Below are 22,132 nucleotides of genomic sequence, written 5' to 3' on the forward strand. Positions count from 1 at the left end.
AAGTCATACAAAATACACTTAGAGATAAAAGAAAAAAGAAATCCAAGAAAGTAGGAGTAAAATATCTGTTTGTGTCTGTTTTAAATCTGTACCAAAAAGTATGATGAGATTATTTTGAGCCTTAGAGATGGTATAAGGAGCGAGAGAGGGAGAGACAGCTCTTCATCCTAAACGTGTCAAGCGACAACAATATCCCAATTCAGACATGCCACTAAAATGCATTCAGGTGTTTGTTTGAGTGAGATTTTATTTTCTTCCTGTTTTTCTCTCTGTGTGTGTGTGTCATTAAAGTAACGAAAGAGGAGCCAGAGGAAAGAGGGAGGCAGAGTGAAGGAGAGAGGGAGAAAGAGAGAGTCTAGTGTGGTAGCCAGAGGGCGGTGGCATTTCTCTCTCTCTGCGTAAACGGAGAGACTGGAGACGGAGAGAGCGCACGGAGTGAAAAGCAAAGCTTAGTGGCAAGGCAAGCAGTGCCGCCGACACGAGTCAAAGGACCCCGTGGTTATTTCCACCACCTCTCTCCTCTCGCAGCTCAACCTGCGCCTCTTCAGACGGACTTAAGACGTCGGGACTAGAGCCTGTGTACACCTACCCACCTTTTGGTTTTGGACTCGTTTGATTAATCAGCAGATCCTGTGCTGGTGGAGGGGGGCGGGGGGGTTCTCATTTATCCCCCACCGTGGACCGAGGAGTTTTGCGTGTTTATGTGTTTTACGCGTTGCTGGTAATGGGGAAAAGTGGACAGAGAAGTGGAATAGGACACGGGGCTTGCAGCTTGGTGAGGATGTGCGCCACGCCGGGGATCCTGGTTCTCCTGGTGCTCGTACACCCAGGAGTCGGCCAAGGTAAGGCGGGAGAGCGCGTCTTCTCTCAGACCTTTTCTGAAACACCTTGATTGTTTGAAAGCGGCGGAGCTTCTCCTTCACCGCTGAGATGCGGTTGTGTGTCAGCAGCGGTATGTCAGAGGGAGAAGTAGCTCCTGTCGAGGAGAGACTAGGGTACTTTTTTTCTTGGAATATTTCCGTTTAAATTGCGCTGGTGCTGATGATGGTCAGTGTCTTCAGGTGTAAACCGTGAATATCTGCGCATTTTTTTGCCCCTGCTTTAACTGCTGTACGAACTGAAAGGTAAAACTCGCAGCTTACGTTTCCCCGCGACAAACGACTTAAAGAGAATAATTCATTTATGAAAACTGGCTTGCGGTGAATTCAGTAAGGGTGAATAATATGTAAGGGAATGAGGTCTCCACTGGTTATTGAGAACCAAAATAAATACGAATGTGACTGAAAACTCCCGAGCAACACAGCGGGGACTTTTGGTCCATGTCAGAATCCGATAACCCAGTGGGTCTGTCGTCGGGACTGTTTCGTTTATAAACTGATAAATAAACACCGAGGCTGCAGTTGAATCAAGGTGAAAACTATAGGGAAGGATTTGGAGTCCACGATCAGGGCGACTGATGTCTGATCGCAGAGCACTTCGCTAAATAGAGGCGACGCTTCACTGCTCCGATTGGAAAATTGATCAGAAGTCACAAAGACTCTGAGCCGCCAGAAGCGCATATAGGCGGTTACACGCATCTGACAACAACAACAGCAGGAGGAAATATGCTGCAAACATCCCGGTTGAACTTGAAGATAGAAAAAGATCACCAGCATCATTATGCCTGTGATAGAGTCCAAAGAGAGCTTCGAGAACACACGAGTAGGCTGTATTAATACCACGCTGTTAGAATAATAAGGTGTTGTATATTCACACTGCACGCCCCAAGTGAAGCATAACAGGAATATTAAAGTGATATTTCTGAAGAGTGACGCGCAGACACACCACAGGCTGGTGTTAGTGGAGGATATAGCAGGGCACAGACTCAATGAAACCCAAATAAACAGCAAGCAAATAACTTTCCACCATTAAGATATATATTTTTTTACTTGGTAAGAGCTCTGAGAGATTCACAGTGTAATAAGCTGCTCCCTGGAAAATGCTGAAGGGAAAAGACGGTCATACTTCTCCCTCTCACACTCTCAGTGACCTTCTCAGGGAGAGAACTTGTGCCTTGTTAATGTTCATCCAAAAAGCATTAATGGCCCAACCCTTCTGTTGTTTCACCAAGCTGATTAATTCACCACATTTTTCCTGTATGGCCTCAGTAACCTAAGCTTGACCTTATCATGGCACCTTATTGTGGATTTCATCCCTTATTAAGTATAATATTCTAATGTCCTATCAGGATTCAGTGTTGCTTCAGCCTCCATTATATACGCTCCATTATACAACTAATATTCCACCCCAGAATGTAGTCAGTAAATTGGTATCAACTTCACTGACTGACCCAGGGATTTTTTTGTGCTGAATATAGCCAGTAATTGGACATAATGTTGCTGCCACCTTTCTCTCGTTGCCCTGGGGAACAGCATTTCAGCAACTCCCACCAATATTCATTATGACTGTTCTCTATTGGTTTACTGTTAAATCAATACATTGCAATTTAGGGACACGATTTGAGCAGGCTTTCGTCTAACTCTGATAAATCGCACCTTGCCACCAACATGCAACTCAATTTGACTTGGGTAGAGAAATCTGATAATTGCAAAGCAAAACAGTTGATGAAATGATTTCTTTTATTTTTTTAAAGGTTTTTATTTCTCTGGCTCTCCTCTCCCCCCTTTCACTGTCATGTTTGTGTCTGTTATTCCTGTTTTCCAAACAACTTGACTCATGTATCTGAAGTCGTTTCTTTGTGTTTGAGGAATCACTCCATTAGTTGTTCTATTGAATGGGTCAAAACACACAAACACATTGACCTAACTGTGGGGGGAGTGGGTTGCTTTGTGTACATAGCTGATCCTCTCTATGTATCAGTGCTGGATTCAATTCCCAATCCACTCAGGCAGAGAACTTCCTTCACATTACGAACTCTGGGTTTCTATGTGCATTTTGTCTTTGAATGGGAACCACAAAGAGTTGTTTTAACCGCATTAATCTGCTGTTTAGTTCTGCTCATGCATGATTGAGCTTCTTGTTGCCTGCAGTTTAACTCCACTGTGGAATATGTGGTTTGGTTAAGTTTAACAGCGGAGTTTGTTCTTGAGATCATGACTAATGATGTTCAGGATGATGGTGTTTGTGGAAATGATGCGGTTGCTGCTGAGGATTCAAACCTCATAATGAAAAACGATGAGGACCCCCAATATAGATATTTTTTTAATCCATTTTGAGTACACTTATCCCACACAAGTCCCTTTCTTTTTTTTTTAAGCTCCTTGTCATTAAATCTGGGCATGTAGACATCTTCCTGCTCACTTTGCAGAGCTATAGAAACTGTGATACATTATGGAAGAGTCTCGCGCACAGACACACACTTGTGCACTCACCGACGTGCGCATACAATGAGAGGTGAGTGTTAGTTGAGATCCTCTCATGCCAGCTTGAGTACATGTGTCAGCCTTCCAACTAAGCCCCACCCTCAAGCCTTTGGGCCTATTAAAAAGCCATTTGCTAAGCCCCCTTACATTTGATCTGGAATGAATGGGCGTTGAGATCGCTTCACAAAGTCAGAAAAGTCCCCTTGTTTATAATGATGACTAAGCTGCGGTGTAGCCAGGTTCTACAATTCAGCTGCTATAGGGTGTTAGTCTAAAACATTTGGTGTGTTCCTGCTTTATATGGCCCTGGGCTCTGGTTCCAGACGTTTGTATTTCTGTGGTATGTTGTGTTTGAGCTCTGAAACACACTATTCTGTAAATTTAACACACTTCTATTCTACGATCTGTTTTAACTTTAAATATATATCTTGAGCTTCACAGCTGATTTAAAACATCACCTTTTGAAAGAAATATGTGGGTGTGTTGACGCTTGTGTGTCTGTGCAGGTATGTGTTGGTGTGTAGGTGTATATTTGTGAACCTGGTGGTGCAGAGGTGTAAAGATGTGCTCAAAGTGCTGCTGTGAGGTGTGTGTGTGTGTGTGTGTGTGTGTGTGTGTGTGTGTGTGTGTGTGTGTGTGTGTGTGTGTGTTCAAGAACTTGGCAGCTTTGGGATGTTCTCAGAGAACTCCTGTGGAGTGTGTGTGTGTGTGTGTGTGTGTGTGTGTGCTCACTAGCATGTCTATATGTGGGTGATGGGGTGATTTTGTACATGTGTGTGAACTTGGCATTATTACAGTGTTCCAGCAGAGCTCACATGGTGTTTTGTTGCATGTGTGTGTATGTGCATGCACACACTTGGCATTATGATATTGCCAGCGCTCCCATGCTGTCTCCCATTATGCTCTGATCCTGTCCCATGGTGCACTGCAGCCATCCAGGGTTCAGTGCTTGTAGGGGGACAGCTGGGAATTATTGCAAACTAAATAGGCCAACTTGATTGGCTGGGCTACTCCAACCAGGACAATCTGATTGGCCGAGAAGGTTTTATGTGGTAAATTTGATGCTGTTTCTGTATCAGAGTGAGAGAGCGAACGGATGAATGGATGAGGAAGGGAGAGATCTCTCTGGGTGGTTTGTACCAGCTTTGATCACTCCACTAGGACTTGACAAGCTGACTGACTGACACACACACACACACACACACACACACACACACAGTGACACACACACACACACACACACACACACACACACACACAAGATATTTCTACGGTCAAACAATGCTGCATTCTGTCTGCATTCTCTGCGTGTGTGTATGTGAGCGTACTAATGTGTGCGTGCATGTGTGTGCGCTCGGACAGGCGTTCACGGGTGTGTGTGAAAGGAAGTCTTTGAATGTGTCTGGGGTTGTTTTGTGTAGAAGACCCTCCTGCTGCTCGCGGCAGCATAGTGATGGCAGATCCCCCTTGCCCTCTCTGCCTTCTTTTTTTTTTTTTTTTTGTCCTTGCTTACTCATCCATACATTTCATAGACTCTTACTTGAAGTGCGACCAGTGATGAGACATTTTTCTACCCACCCTTTTCTATCATTTCTATCTCTATCGTTTCAATGTGTGTTCTATGTTAGCTGATGAATGGTTGTTGTGAGTTTTTTTTTTCTTCTTCCCTTTGGCCTTGCAGGTTCATCTGTTCACGCAATAGATTTTATGTTGGACTGTGAAAATGCTCAACCTTGTCTGTCCACCTACAGCGCATTTTATGTTTAGTGTGTTGCAACGCATAGCCATTACAGCTCAGATTATTGCAAGAATCAAGAACGTGGGCTGTTTGTATAGCGGCAGAAAACTTTGCAGGCATGTTTTTCTTTGAGGAAAGCAGAGATGAAATCCGCCTTTTGAGAAAGTGTGGTTTTCAAAAGGCTGTGTCGACTAACTGCGTCACACCACTTGCACCATTTACTATCTCTCACTCTCCGCAGGGGAAAACCCAGGATGGAACATAAGAATGTGTCCTTGTGTGCGAGTGTGTGTTTGTGCGTGTCCGACTGAGCCTGTTTGGGTGTGCATTCGTGGCTGTGAGCGTGCATGTTTACTAGAGAGACAGGCTGAGCAAAGAGAAAAGAGGAAAAAGAGAAAGGAGAGGCTAAATGTTCTGAAACTGATTCCCAGCGTCTCCTGCTGTTAGGCCTAATTCCTTCTAGAGTTTCATGTAAAGATCTGGAATTATGAATTTTTCATGGCCTGCGAAACCTAAGGCCTCATTTGGGGCTCTCATTTCCAGGCTTTTTGTTTTACTTAGTTGTGTGTGCTTGTCTGTGTGTGTGTGCGTGTGGGGTGGGCGTTCTGAGAGAAAGCCGTTTGTTCCCAATCAATGGCCTACTATATACTTCCCACTGGTCCCATGCAGTCCTGCACTGCAAAAAATGATAAGCCTATTTTAGTGTTTTTGTCACAGATTTAGATGAACATTTACTTCATTATCTTAAAAGTCGGATTACCGTGTCGCACTGTAGGATAAAACACATCCAGAAACACTGAATATTCAAGTGAATATATACGTCTTTTAGAATAACTAAAAGTTCTTATCTGCCTGTGCAACTATAGTTCATAGAAAAAATCCTATAAAATCAGTTGTTGAAGCTACAGTTGCTAAAGCTTCTCTTGTTGTCATTTTTTGCAGCGAACAGCAAGGAGAAACTGGGCATCTTTGATTCCCATAATAAACAGTTGGACTCAGTGAACCACAGCCACCAAGTGCCAGGCCACAGATTTCTGTGCTGTTGTCCATCGTCTCAATTCCTCTCTGCTGTCATTTGTTCCCACTCCTCTCTCTGACTCTATCTCTCATTTTCCCTGTCCTGTTTTCGTCTTTCTCTCTTTCCCATCTGCTACCTCTGACGTTCTGTTCGTCTCTCTCACTTTTAGCTCTCGTCTATTATTCTCTTCCTCTGCTGCTGTCTCTCACCACTCTGTCTCTTTCTGTAGTTAGATTTACACTGTTTAATTAGAGTGTGGCCCAAACAGTGGACATATTGTTGTGCTTCTGAACGGAGCCCACAAGCAGCAGGACATTTTGTGTGTGCGTGTGTGTGTGTGTGTGTGTGTGTGTGTGTGTGTGTGTGTGTGTGTGTGTGTGTGTGTGTGTGTGTGTGTGTGTGTGTGTGTGTGTGTGTGTGGTCACGGAAACTCATCAGTCAGCCAGAGGGAGGGAGAGTGTTTACCTACACATTGACACACACACTCACACATACATGCACGTATGGGTCCAATACAGAGAGATGGGACTAAAAGGGAAGCAAAGAAGGAAAGAGACAGGTAGAGAAATGGAGCTCCACACCACGCCAGCTGCTCTCCATTGAAATCTCACCCTGGATCTCTTTGTTTTAAGGCCTTGCCTCTATCCACAGCCGGCAGCTTAGGATTTTCATGGTCTATATATTCTTTTTATTTGATACCGTAAAACCTCCAGTAAATAGCCAGGGCTGGTTTATTTGCTTCAAAAACAACAAGCAGCACACTGCGCCTGTTGGAGACGAGCGATTACCGGTCACACTTTATTTTTTTTTCCTCTGTGTGTGTGTGTGTGTGTGTGTGTGTGTGTGTGTGTGTGTGTGTGAAGAAACCAACTTCTGCTTCTTCAGCTTAATCCCCTGTCCCTTCCCGTGTCTGTCTCTGACACTTTGTTTGGATTCACGCCAAGGCACCAATCTGCTGTGTCTCCAGATTTTTTGCTCATGGCGCTCATATTAAAGACAGGTTGCAGATTTGAGGATGTATGTATTGTTTTTTACAGTATTATCCCAGATTTCTACAGTGCTAAACCTTATGAGCTGCAGCATTGCACAGGTGTCACTCCTTAAACACACACACACACGCACGGACACACAAAAAACAACACATTTCTACATGTGCCGGGTTTTGAAAGAACAATTCCTTGAGGGCAGACACACGACCAGCAGATGGGTGCTGGGTGTTTTGGCTGAGTGGCGTGTTTGTGTGCTGGAGCAAGCGAGTCTTATTTGTGTCACCATGAATATGTAATTAAGCTGCCATTGAGAAAAGACGACGTGCCGCGACAGGGGGTCCACGGGGCTGGGACCCGGGTCCTTTTTTGTTTCCATGCAAAGCTTGTTATGTTCATTGTCCTGTGTCGAGAGAGTGAGAGAGATGGAGAAAAAAAGAAAGGAGGGACGGGGTTAGGAACAGAAACATAGGGAAACTGAATAATGGAGAAATGGTGCAAGAGTGAAGAAGAAGGAGAAGAATAAAGGAGAAGGTGGTGTTTTTCTTTTTTCTTCTTTTTAGAGAACTTGACATTCATGGTCCTTTTTGATAGGAAACAAAGCCGCACTGTAAAAGGCCATACAACTCCTGGTGTGGAGAGAGGATTGAGGAGGAGGAGGAGGAGGAGGAGGGTGCGAGCAAGTGGGCTCAGCGGCACTGGGAAGCCGCATGAAGGATTAGTCTTTCTCCTCTTCGTATCTTTCGCCTTTGTAACTCTTTCTGTTCTCTCTCGCTCTCCTTTTCACATCCCCCCTTTTCTGCTAGTTTTCCTCTCTCTTTCACTCTTCCTTGTTCCCTCAATCCAACCCCTCCCTCCCTCTCTCCCCCACCCCAACAGTAACTCTTTTCTTTTCCCCCCACTCTCTCCCTCCCTGTGCCAAACTGTCTGGTAATCTAGTGGTCCATCTGAAGGAATATGCAAAAACCTGAAACCATAATTACTATAATCGCCACTGTAACTTTTTACCTCCCAGGCTTACGTCTACACTTTGCACATGTGCATGCACACACACACACACAAACGCACAAGAGTTGTGCCTGTTTTGAAAGAGTACATTGTAATTCTGTAGGATGCCGTGAAAAAGGGGATTTAGCATGTGTTGTAAAAAGGTTTTTGGTTGCCTGTTCTCCTGCTGTAGACATGATGTAATTTACTGTACTGTACCCTGTGTAGGCTTAGGAAAAACAAGGGCATAAAACACACACACACACACACACACACACACACACACACACACACACACACACACACACACACACACACACACACAATGGCAGGCAAGAATGCACAAAAACGACAGAATCCCTGTACACTTCAGTTAGTTTATTGTGTTTGATCAGTACAAAGGCACCCGCACACACACGCACGCACACACACTCCCACATACACACAAACATAATGTACAATAGACATACATATGGTACAACAAGTACATTCACTTATTTTGGCTTCACACCAACTGTAATAAGGAACCCGATATATTTTACTCTGCGGGTGACAAGATTACGTGTAAGCAGTTTGCTTTGATTCATTTGAACACAGCATTCTAAGTGGCTAATGAATATGGGCAGTACTTTGCTGAGGAGGCATGTTTTGTGTGTCCATTGTGTGTGTGTGTGTGTGTGTGTGTGTGTGCGTGGGGATGAAATATCACATTGCTATTTTCCAGAATTATCCATGCACACAGCATTTTTTTTCTCCCTCCCCAGAGGAGAACAGGTAGTAGGAAGGTAATGTAGGTGGAGAGAGCGGCGCGAGAATAATGAGTCTTCACTGTAAAAATCTTGCTTCCTGAAATCTTTTGTTCCCCAGGAAAAAAAAGAAGTGATCATATAGGGGTGAAAAGAGGCAGGGAATCAGAAAAGCCAGGCAGAGCAATGCTGAATGGGTGGGAGGGAGAAAGATATAGTGACTTGGATATAGGGACATCAAGTGCGAGAGCGAGATAGGGAAAGACTGCAGGGTGAGTAATTAATCACAGTTCTCAGAGAGAGGGAAGAGATTTGATGAACAAAACCGTGAAAAAGGGATGACTGAATAATTTCACCCCACTTGAATTTACAGTCACGCAGAAGCTCTGCTGTTTGCATCATCCTCACTTTAAAACTGGCCAGTTTTCAGGTTTTGGTGAGAGTTATGGTCAGGTTTATGGTTTCACTTGTGCCTCTAGAGGTCAGGAATGAGGTCTATATGCACTTAATCTAAATTAGCAGATTGTTTTCAGGAGAGCAAAGTGTAAGTGGCTATTTGTCAGATAATGGGGTTAAAAGAAAAAAAAAAATCATCAGTGCTGTGAAAATCAGACCAGAGTTTTTGACATGGAACCAAACTGAGCTGTTTTTCAATCAAACATCAAAGAAACAGAAAAGAGGGAAATACAGGAAGACACAGTAGCTGCGTGGTGAGCTGCTGGTATGAAACACTGATCTCTGGTATTGTGTGATTGTGATTGAGAAAGACGTACAAAAGCCCCCTCCTTTTGTATATTCTTATACAAAAGGACAACCTGTAGCTACACTGCCTATGGCTATGTGCTAAAACTGACAGTTAACAATGTAACGGCCAGGTTTATTCTGCTCCGCTTCTAAACTAAAGACAGACATAAACGTCTACTAGTTTACTTATGAAGACGGTTTGCTCAGTGCAACACAGAGTCAAAGTTAGCAGGATTTTTTTTTGCCTGATGTGAAATGAATGAGCTTGTTGTCTGCGAGTGGTGTTGCCTTTGTGGCCAGAAGTTTCTGTATGAAAATGTAAAGTGAATTTATTCATCACTTGTTGCCTTGTCAGACTGCACAGAACAGATTGGGCATTACTTTCCCGCAGGCTATACATCTACATTATGATGGTTTGCGTTTCATACCTTGTGTTTTATTGCAATTTTTTATTTTTTTTTAAATGTCTGTGTGCAGAGCTTGTTATGCAGGTTTTACTATAGGGAAATCATTTAATATTGAGTGAAATGAGAAAGGAGCAATATGAATAAAAACATGATGGGTCAGAAGGGAAATGTAAACAAACTTTGGACACCACACTTTCGAAGAACAATCCCACTTCATGTGCACAACAGATTTTTTTAGAATACATAAACTCTGACCATCTGGGCAGACATAATAAATGAAAACATGAAATATATAAAACAAATGCATTATTCAGTGGCAAGTGGTAAATTACATAATTCACATTTATGTATTCGTTTTCATTTTATATGTAACAGTTGGATTAGAATCAAATCAAGAATAAAATGTATATTTCAGTTTTGATTATGGCAGATTTTCATATGGTAATATATTAGTTAAAGCTCTAAAAGCCTTTATTCAGTGACTTAAAAAAGGTCCAGAGGTCCGGCTTTAATAGGCAATGAGTGGAGATGATCAGATTTAACTTTTTGGGAAAGACAGTTTTCAAAGAGGCTTAAATTAAATGGGGTGATGGTGAGGTCAGCGGATGAAAGCTTTAAAGTTGTTTTGAATGATTGAGAGATTTAAGATCTTCTCCCCTGCAGTGTCTCTCCAGCCTCAGAGTGAAAGTCAGTTCTTACTATGGGTGCTCAGCACTGTGACTCAGCAGTGCAGCTATAAAAGTACAGACCCACTGACTTGTGTTGTGCTGTTGTTTATAGCATGTTTCAACCATGCTTTGTTTTCATTGATTCTTTCCCACGCAGTGTGTGTTTGTTTGTGTGTGTGCGTGTGTGTTCATGCATGTGTGTGTGCTGACTTGTTTGCTGTGCTCCTCTGGCTCTCCAGGCTGTATTGTCTTACAACATTTATTGACGTTTATTAAAATAAAAAAAAGTGATTGACCCTAAGAATCACTCTCCCTCTTTCTTGCGCTTCCTGCTTGCGGTATTTTGTATTTCCATCCCCAAGGATTTCTGTGAGGCTCGAGGTCAAGGCAGGTACAGTAGTAGTCTTAAATTTCACTGCTTGTTGCTTTTCCACTTAAAATGAAGTTCATTGTAGCTCATTATGAGGTTTCTTGCAGGAGGTCAGAAGGAATCAATACAGCCCTTTTACTATGATGTGCCACTTTTCAGCAAATATTTTGGTGGCAATTTCTGCTCAAAGGAAAGAAGCAGCAGGTTTAATGTTCTTGTGATATAACGTAAAATAACGTAATCCACTATGCTGCCATTTATTGTCTTGGAAACATTATCAATTATAAGCATGAAATGAGTGAAACCATCGTGCCTCTCACTAATGACACATAATATGTAACTATTTTCCTTCAACCAACCTGTTTAAACGAAACCAAACACTCCGTTGCAAATCCATCAAATCAAACACAGCACTTAAAGCTCATTTAATGTCTCATTGATTCAGTCAGGGATTTCAACTCCTCCGCTCCAAAGTTTTTCTTCATCATTATGCTCACTTGCACACGAGGATCAACACTTGTTTCAATCAAAGATGGACTGCATCTGACACATTGTTCATGAAATGTTGAGGTATCGCATCATTATCTGTGTTTTCGGAGGATGAGGAGATTGGGGCTCCCTGCTGTGATCTGACAGCTGACGAAATCTAGATGTAACATTACATGGAAGTCACAGGCACGCACACGTTTCACCAGATAAAAGTTAGAGCTAAATTGCGCCCCAATTATGTAAGAAACAAACAATTCTCTCTTTCAAATGATATTTGTATGTTTATAATTCTTCATTCTTTAGTGAGGAACACAGGGAAAGACTGGAGTCAAAAATTTAACAACTGGAACTGTGTCCTGGTCTTACTCAGTCTATTCCCAAGGAATTTACATTGCTACTTTGATGTTGTAAACAACTTAGTCAGTAATGAGGAACTCTTTTATTGGAGCAGCGCTGCTTTTAATCAGATTTTTTGTGGGCATATTGGTGTTTTCCCAGCATCATTTAACTCGAGTGAATGAATTTTATTTTATTTCACTTTGGGTTACAACATCATTCATCTATTTCTATCATTTGTTATACTAACGTGTATATCTTAAGAAATGAGTGAAGGCTCACTGCAGATGATTAAACTGAAATTAAAGGTATTGAGCAAGTTTTACATAAAAATAAAATTGACTTAATTTCATTTCTGTGTTGATTTTTTATAAAGAAAACTTTCTTCTTCTTTTTGCACTGCAGTTTTTTTACTGCTTAGTTTGTATTTGGACATTTTGGATTGAAGGACTGTTGTTTGTCAGTTTTTTTTACTTTCCTTTCTTTTTTTTCTTCTGTTGCCATCATCATCATCATCACCATCATCATCACCATCATCATCATCATCACCATCATCTCCCCGAGGCACAGCTGGTGTAGTGGTGCGGTAACGGTTTTCAGCACACAAACTGGCTCACTGTCCAGTGACATGTGGCTCAATCTGCCCGCCAATGCAAACACACACACACACACACACACACACACACACACACACACACACACACACACACACACACACACACACACACACACACACACACACACACACACAGTACACTAAGGGACAAGTGTCTCTGCCCTGTTGAACACTGGTATACAAGGGGGTTTCCAAACAGGGCAGCCAACACACTCACACACACACACACACACACACACACACACACACGCATATAATGACACTGAATGGTTAGTTTGGCAGTTAAAGTACATGTGGGGATAGACACTGCGTCTCCTTATGCAGTAACTGTTGTGTTCTTGGCTGGTCTGGTATATCCTGTCGCTCTCTTGGACCAGTCTGATAGTTTAGCAGTTGGAGTTTCAGAAAGGCGGGAAAACCCACCTGTACAGTTGTAGAGATTCATTATCCCCAAAGTATGATGCACATTTCTCAGCCTAATTATGTCTAAACCAGTAATTTCAAAATCTTAAATTAATTTTTAGGTATTGGTTTCCTGGAGACAGGATATATCATTTTAATACTGATAGTATGATCAAATTACTGGCTTTTTTTTTTTTTTCAAGCTCCCGTCCTGTTTTTGATCATTATGAGGACTTTATCATGGAATTTGTGACCATGCTGTGGATCTCAATCCTAATATTAGCTGGTGTAAAGGTTTACAATATGGCGTATGTTTGTGCATTTTTATCCATTTTTGCCTAAGTGTCTCCATCTGTTGCATTATCAGCCTTGGCTTTTCAGCAGCATACCATAGAGCGCCGCATCATGCCTGGACATCTACCTCAAATAGATTGGTTGCAACTGTACCAGCTGCACACAATCATGACATTGTTGCCTACTTGTTGAATCTGCTTCATGGTGTGTACTGTGTGGCAAATAGCCATCTGTAAGCTATATGATTTGTATTTCTGCCAGTGATGTCATGTGTATAGAGTTACTTCTTCTGTGAACAGAGCACGAGGCCTATGTCATAGTGTTACAGCAGGATTGATGCACCACATCAAAAGAACATGTAATAAGCGTCCGTGAGCCTCCCTCCGTTTTCTCCTCACTCTATATCCTTCTCTGTCTCATGTCCGTCTCTTCTTCACGTCCTCTCGTCTTTCTCCACTTTAGTCCGAGTGTCTTCCCCTTCTCTCCTTTCTTCTTTCCCTCCTGGGGGGGGGGATTTAAACTTTGAACAAAAGACACAAGGAAGAAAACTTTGCAGAAACATTTGAAGTGTTTTTTCCCCCCTTCTGTGTTCTGAGAAATGTCATCCACACCCAAGGAACAGTTTCAAAAGAAGCAGAAAGTAGCTGACTAAAGCCAGACAATGCCCATGGCTCCCTCTAGCTCCTCCAAATCCTTGTATTGTTGTTGTGGTTATTTGTGTTTCTTCTTCCTCTGGGCCCCTCCAGGGTTTCGGTTTATCTCCACTCAGTGCTGAGGTCTTGTCAGAAAATGAGGGCAGGGCTGCCGTTTTGGCCTCAGGTCAACTCGCAACTCACAAAAGTTTGTTTTTAGTTTGAAAATGAACTGAACTCACAGCTAATGACAAACTTGTCAGGTCTGAGTTGATATTTGTTTTCTTTTGTCTGACTTCGTGGTAGCATCTGTAGCGTTTTACTGTATTCATTGAGAAGTGGTGAGCTACAGGAGAAAGAACATTGCCAATAATGCTACAGAAACAGAAACAGTACCTGATCAACAGGCTGCATGTCGCTCACCTTGACTTTCATCCTGAAATGACGCTGTTTTTACGGAAACAAAACCCGTGCTAGTCAGTTAGACTAGTGCGGACTAGAGAGACCAATACATAAGAACTGATGAAGCCGCTTGGATAAGAGGCGAAACGTCTTCCACAGACAAATACAAGTCCAGTTGCCTTCGATTTAATTTGAGAAAGAGATAACAATGACCTGGACGAATGAGAACTTTCACAGATAGACAGTTATGCATTTGATCCTTGCTTCTTGATACATTAACCATGACTTGAAGAAAATATTTTCCTTTCATGAAGGTGGTCATGAATAGAAATTTGATTGTTAATATTTATTTTCTTTACATAGCAGGAGCTAGTAATTGAGAGCACAGCGCTGTTAAGTTTAAGAGTTTGAGAGCAAATGTTGTGCCACTCCTCATTAATCCTCAGCTGAGAGACACCTGTGTTGCAGGATTCCAGGGAAAAGAGCAGCTTTCACCTTCCCAGAATAGTTTCTTCCACACTGTGCTGTTTTAGAGTTTAGTTTAAGTCCTTTAAGCTTTTAGTTCCATCACTTTTGGTCTTCAGAGCTGTGGAGGGGAGGTGTGTCCGATGAATTATTTACAGAGCAGAGAGTTAAGATAACAAAATGCTTCAGAGTTTCAGACAGGCTGGTGCCATCAGAGTTATACAGACTTTTTAGTGACCTGACCATTAGAGAGCTTAGGTCGTCGTCAAAATCCTGCTACCCTGAATTGTATTTTAAAGGGTCCCTTCATTTAAATTACAAAAAAAGACTAGGGTCTGTGGATTAGCTTGATTAATACAGACATTGTCTCTTGAACAAGATGTTGCTGTTGATCTTCTTTTCAAATGTAATTTTCCAATGTTCTGAGCACCGGAAGCTAGACCTCCACTCACCTCTATGATTGTGTTGTAGCTGGAGACAGCTTACAGAGAGAGGAAACAGGTAAAAGCAAAGTGATTTCAATGGCTAGAACCTGCTATAGGTCATTTGAAGATATATATTTGTTTATTCTTCTCCTTCTTCTTAGTAGTAGTGGTAGTAGTTGTTGTTGTTATATGAGTGAACTCATTCATCACTTGTTGATAGACCTGCAGAAGCGTACCAGCAACACGGCGTACCGGACCTTCATCGTCTTGGTAACGATAATAACAGTGCGGTTAAGGTTGTGGAACAGTCACAGTTTAGTTAGCGTTAGGCACCAAAAGTACTTGGTTAGGTTCAGGAAAAGATCGTGTTTTGGGTTCCAGGGTTGGGTGATCTTATCCACAGTCAGATCAACCTATCATCACCCTGAAAAATGCATTTTATGGCTATGTTAAAACGGTTGCAGCTAATAAGCTGCATGCACAGACGACCCATAGACTTGTTTTTTAGGACAGTCTTTTTAAAAGATGTGTGTTTTATTCACCTCGCATTATTTATTGCCTCTTTATTGGTGGTGTTTCATGTTCAGCATGATGTGAGTTAATTCTACTTGTACATTTAATCATTCCATTTATATTACAAGGAGAATTGGTAGTACAAGTTGTAGTAGTAGTAGCAGTTACAGAGTTATTGCCCTTCCAACAGTTGAAGTATTACCTCAATGTCCAAGAGTTTCAGTGGTATCTGGTCAATAGGAGGGCTAATGAAAAACAAAGTAGCCATTTAAAAAAAAAATGAAATTCAAAAGACGTCTCAGCTTTAAATTGCTATTACAGGTTAGGGTTCCTCTACTTTATCTCCAGTCGATACTATAAACAAGACCCTCTAATCTGTGGAAACAAAACCGTATTCAGGTTTTGTAGACCAAGTGTTGCAACCAATTTGCCTGTAGAAAATCAATCAATGCAGATTTACTGTTTCCCCCATGTCGGATACGTAGAATTGGTTAACACACACACACACACACACACACACACACACACAAACTCGCACACACGCACACACACACACACACACACACACACACACACACACACACACAACTCACATACAGATGTCTCGGAGGTCTGCTTAAGTGGACATTTAATCATCAAGGACCTTTTCTTGCTGGCTGCTCCACTGAGTGGGTCAGACACACATATACACACACACCGTTCCATGGTGTAACACACACACACACACACACACACACACACACACACACACACACACACACACACACACACACACACACACACACACACACACACAGAGTCTGTCGCGTGGCAGTGCATTGATTCTCGGTGTTGTTCTTGTGCTGTTGGTTAAACAAGACAGTAATAATGGAGCAACATTGTTTAGTCTGCTTATTGAACTGTGACTGGCCGACATTGATTGTTGTCTTCAGCTTCGGGATTGCATTTGTGTCTGTGTGTGGGTATATGAGACTGTGACTTTTGGGAACAAGTGTAGTTGTGGGTGTTTAGGTGTGTGTTTGTAGCTAGCCTTGAGAAAGAGAAGAAGGAACTATTGCAGGCAGGAAAATGTATTTTTCCTTTTTTGCCTTGCTAGTTCAGAGGGTGAAGCTCAGTCAAGGCTGCAGAAAATAAAGTGAGAGGAAAGGGTACAGAAGAGGGTGGAACAAAGAATTTGTGAAAGGTAAATAGTCACTGAGGTGTTAGACAACACTGACTAGGTGCAGACCCGTGTGAGAGAGACAAAAGGTAAGAGAGAATGAGAACAAGGACAAGGATGCTAAAAGAAGAACAGAAGAGAAGAGCAGATGAAAAGCCAGGAAAACAAAGGAGAGAAGAGGGAGAGCTACATTTCAAGGCCTCCGTCAACTTCAGGAGCAGTCAGTTTCAGTCATATTTCACGTGTGCACTACTTACGCAAATCAGCATCACTCATATTTTTGATTCTGAAAATAGAGCTGTTTTATATCCTAGAGCTACAGCTGGAGTCGGAGGAATGCCTTGCACATCAGGGTAGTTTTGGCACTGATCTACTCATTTAACAACTAATTAGTCTGGAGCTATCGGGAACATCAAACTCTCACAAATTGAGCATTTATAGACAAAATGTCCCTTTTATCATTTTTTTTACAGATCAACTCAGGGGCAAGTTTTGATGAAAATAAAAGTTGTCATCAGAACTTAAGGTTTGAGCCCTTTTCCAATTCATGGTACCAGCTCGACTCGACTCAACTCTACTCTCCTTTTTTGGTTTCCCATTGGGAAAAGGTTTCAGACAATTCCTGGTACCCGGTACTTTTTTGGTATCACCTCTGCTGAGTTTGAGGTGATGCCATAAGGTGACGTAAAACACTGTAAACTATTGATTGGTCAGAGAGAATCGTCACTACTGCGTCAGCAATGTGGGAGATTGGAGATTTTGAAGACACACGCCATTGTTATACAGCCAAGCGACTGTTCACTGCTCAAGTAGCCTGTTACATCCCTGTTAGTTATTATATTATACCATTTTAGTATACAAACCAGTACTGTGGCGGTGGTTAGCACTGTCGCCTCACATCGAGAGTGTTATGAGTTCAAATCCCGTGCCTGGGGCCTTTCTGTGTGGAGATAGATAATAGATAATGGTTGGATGGACCCTCTCCATTGTTCATGTGTGTGTCACGTTGACGATGACATCACATTCGTTTTTTTCACTATAGTAACGGCACCGCATTGAGGGGGTACTTTTATATCTGCTGTGGAAAAAGAAGTAACAGGTACCAAAAGCCAGTAGAGTCCAGTCGGTACCATGCGGTGGAAAACTTAGATATATACTGTATGTATGTATATATATATATATATATATATATATATGCCAAAGGGCAGTTTGAGTAACTCCTCATTTGAAGTCTTCAAGTGTAAGTGAATGAAACTCATACTTAAGTCTTGTCATGTTATTAACTTTTGAAGTGCTATCTTTTAGACTTCAAAAGAATTCTTGGAGCTCTGTACATTTCCATTCATCACAAGCTGTTTTGATATTACACAAGGTTATGCCGTCTAAAATTTCCATGCCTAATGCCCTACAAGCATCCATGAATAATTCATGATAGTTTAATATTGAAAGTGGTCATTTGTTTCCATGCCAAAGCTCTGTGAAAGGAGAATTACAGAATGCTTTGGCACCCAATAATGAATCATCAAGATGTTTTGAATTGACACTGAGAGCATCTAATATTAGGTATGTTTTATTCTAATGAACAGAGACTCCAAAGCACCTCAGACATTTCAGCGCTCCCCACATCTCTGGCTCAGCAGTTGCATTGGTCTCTGAGACTCGCAGAGGGAGATGCTTGGTCTGCATTTTTCTGGTCTATCATTAAAGCTCTTCCCCGCTTTCTGGAAACACACATGCATGGTCACACGTGTACATGCATACTTAGGACAGGCATATGCATTAATGTATGCAGCTCACACACACACTTTGGTATACAGAAACTTGATCAGGCATACACGTTCACAGTGTAGACCGTCTGCAGAAAATGATTACGTTTGCCTTCATTTCTCATGAATTTTGAATTGAGAATATAGAGTCAAATGGTTGTGTGTTCAATGGAAATAAGTGGTTTCCACACAACAAACTGCAGCCAGAGCTGACTTTTTGGAGCATTTTGTGGCTGGAAGCTGCGGCGGGTTCATCCTGAGCTGTTTGGGATGCTGCTCCAGTCTCTTTCTTTCTCACTTGCTCATTCTCTGTCTTGTTCTCACTTTCTTTCTTTATTTCCACCGTTTCAGCGTTTTTTCTCTCCTCCAGCCGCAAAGGCCAGAGGCAGTGTCCCCAGGGGGAGTGGGATGTGTTTATGTGTGTGTGTTTATGTGTGTGTGCGAGAGTGAGAAAGTTCAAGAGATTGTGAATATGCAGAAGTGTCTGAGAGAGAAAGATAGTGAGACACAGAGATTGTATGAGAAAGGGATTGTGTGTGTGTGTGTTTGTGTGTGCACCGCCGTTCCTCGGGCTCTCTAATTGGGACATGGGTTCTGTCTGTGCTGTGCACAAACCATTTTGATGTAAGTCCCACATGAGCATCGCTGTAAATCTTGATAATAGTATTAAGCTTGTTGAGCTGGTCTGGGACTTCAGCCTGCAGTGTGTGCATGCACGCAGCCACACGCACACTCACACACACGCATACTAGCAGAGGGTGGTGTGGACACTGTTTATTAATTTAGGAAAGACCAATAAGCGTATATGCACTGTAGCCCAAACTCTGTCCATTACTGTAGCGCAGACAGTCCTCTGTGGCACTTAAGACAGCTTACTACCTGCTATAAATGTATTTCAGAGAGCTATGAGGAGATGTGTGCGCGTATATATACACACACACACACACACACACACTGCACTTAGAGGAATGCAAAATGTGCTACACATTAAGCTCAGTTCAAAGATAAGGGCTTTATGCAAAATCCAAGTGCTGAATTTGTAATACATCAGCACATTGCAGACATATTTGGGGTGGGAGAAGGTGTTCCAGCAGCAGCTAATTAAAATGCACAGCAAAATGATGTGATGGTCAGATATAAAGTGAAATAAAGCTCTATATTATAGAGCTGGTTAGACATGTCCTTTTGTGACAAGTGTCACAGCAATAGTTATCGACTCGTCAGCATGTGCAGTGGGCGACGTAGGAAAATTACAGCATGTCTTGATTGGTTTGAGCAGCTGTAACTGCACAGCGAAAGCGCTGAAATCGTTACACTACCTCAGCAGGTTTCAGACATATTGAGGCTAGCAGGAGACTTAATTTCATTTGATGCCTCTGCCTTCCAACTCAGCTTGGTGGTTTTGTACTTTTTGAGGGACAGTTGGTCCATAATAATGTACCAGTGGTGACTATTGTCAGTGTTCTCTTTGAAATAAGGTGGAACAAGTTTGTCTGCATTGAAGAGGAGTGAAATTGCACCATCCACCTCGGCGATTCTGTCACTTGTGTTATGGACAAGTTTGTGCCATTCATGAATACATGTCACATTATTACAGCCTGTAGGCAAGCTGTCTGAATTAAGCTCATTTCAAGACATTTTAAGTCAAATCGTATTAAGGCACCAGGAGGCGATTTGGCTGATGGATCTCTTTGATGTTAATGCTAATGTTTCCATCATGTTCACTTTAAGGCAGTGAAATTACCTCACAGCAAGCTCCTTGATTGGTTTTGATTGTTTTGTTGATTTCACACAAGTTATGCCATGATAGGTGATTTATTTGTCAGACTTCAGGGAAAGTATCTGCCAACACAGCAATATAATTTGTCTTAATATTATGAGATACGCATCATAAGTCTGTATAAACCACATAAATAAACAAACATAATTTTGAGTGCATTTCAAATGGCATATACACTGTTTTGCTGAAACTGTATCAGCAGTCCATCCTCTGACTCCCTGCAAATGCAAATGTTGTACCAGCCAAGTGCCATAAAAGCTAATGAGAGTAATGGGGTCTAGTGTACTTGGGGATGGGCTCGACATAAAGGGAATATGTGGGGGTTAGGCGTACTTTAATATATGGGAATAGATGCCTGCAGCTGTTCATGCTGGCTCAGGCTTCGTTTATGTCTCCATCTCTCAGAGCAGATGGAAAATATTATGATGCTGATGATGAGGGAGAGGGAAAGCAGTGAGACACACAGGCTACAAGAGAAGAAATAAGAGAAATACAACAGAAAAGAAAAAACAGCATGGAGTTTGAGCTACTTATCCCTTCTCATTCAGTTAGTTCATTGTTTTCAAGAGACTTTTCAGTAATTCACTTAACTGTCAAACAAAATCTTGGTCGAATGTCTTGCTTTCCTATAAATAGTTGACATAAGCACGGGGTGCAAAAAAGGGCTGCACTTTAATGTTAAATATTAGAGACAAATCCCCCCCGGATTTTCATTACAGCAGCTGTAAAGCATAGCAGTAATTATGTCTTATTAGTGTCACCAAAACTTTTAAACATGTTTAAATTTACTGCACAGACACAATATGTATCTTCAAATTGCAACTCAGAAGGGCTGTAAGAGCAAGAAAACCCATTTAAGCAGACATGCATTTACACATATAGATAAATACACACAAATGCACACAGCCCCCCTACCATTCTCTGTAATCCCTCTCCTTAACAAATTGTCTGAGAGTTTAGAGTTTGTTAGGGGAAACAAGGGGGAATTTAATCGCCGTGACACCAGCAGGGGAATCTAATAAGGGAGACACCAGTGGGGCTTGTTTAATGATTTTCTCCTTTCGCCTTTTTCAATTAGCGTACCTTGCAGTGATCTCTGCTGAGTCTGTCTCTCGTTTTTTTGGAGCCATCTCCCTCTGTCTGAGTCAATTTTTTCTCCCTGTCTACCTGTCTGCCTGCAGCTGTCTGACTCTCTGTTGGGCAGTTTGCCTTCTGGTTGTTCTCTCACTGCAGGAAACATGAAATAAGAAACTAGAATTTATATGCAACTACTTGCAGATTGTGTGCAGGGAATATTGAATTACATTAATAAAGTATTTTGTTTGTAAACTCCCTCAGTGAGGTTAGGCCGAGGTTAGGGTCAGCACAATGAATTGCAGGTTGTGGAACACTGTATCACACTTTTGCAGCTATTCAGAGGAATAATAATGATGCATTCAAAAGCAGGTCTGTGTTGTTGATGTAGCACTAAAGTCGGTCTCACAGCTTCTCCTCAGTGACCAAGGTGTTGGTGGGGTGAACAACACAAGATTCAGAAACTGACACGGCAGAGGTCTGCAGCTCTCCCTGACAGTACCGCTGTTTATGTCTTACTTGGTTCACTCATTTCTTTGTCATGACGATGACGACTAATAGCTTTAACAGCCGACTAGACTGCATGTTTATTCTGCTGTTGGTTATTTCAGTCACAAGTACAAGGAACTGAAAATTCATAGAAAATGGTTACATAGATCTGGCGGAAAAGGCTCTGCTCTTTGAGGGAGCTCTCATAGAATATGAACAGCAATGAGGAGTCTGCTGGGAACCAATCCAGCCTTATTAAACATA

The 22,132-nt window shown here is 42.0% G+C and overlaps 1 protein-coding gene across 3 annotated transcripts in view; it reads left to right on the top strand.

Annotated features, from left to right (window-relative positions):
• The window catches only part of unc5ca (unc-5 netrin receptor Ca), a 205,299-nt gene that overhangs the window by 22,924 nt on the left and 160,243 nt on the right, over positions 1-22,132 (top strand). The window contains exon 1 of one of the 3 annotated variants that reach the window (XM_056377038.1): positions 358-842. The exons of 1 other annotated variant lie outside the window; for it this stretch is intronic. In XM_056377038.1, the coding sequence (XP_056233013.1) occupies positions 725-842 (118 nt within the window). In that variant the 5' untranslated portion in view covers positions 358-724. Of the gene's footprint in view, positions 1-357; positions 843-22,132 lie in introns of those variants that run through there. One more of the 3 variants, XM_056377040.1, reaches the window with a different exon arrangement.

This window comes from Seriola aureovittata, chromosome 5 (assembly GCF_021018895.1).
Source record: "Seriola aureovittata isolate HTS-2021-v1 ecotype China chromosome 5, ASM2101889v1, whole genome shotgun sequence".
NCBI classification, from domain to species: domain Eukaryota; kingdom Metazoa; phylum Chordata; class Actinopteri; order Carangiformes; family Carangidae; genus Seriola; species Seriola aureovittata.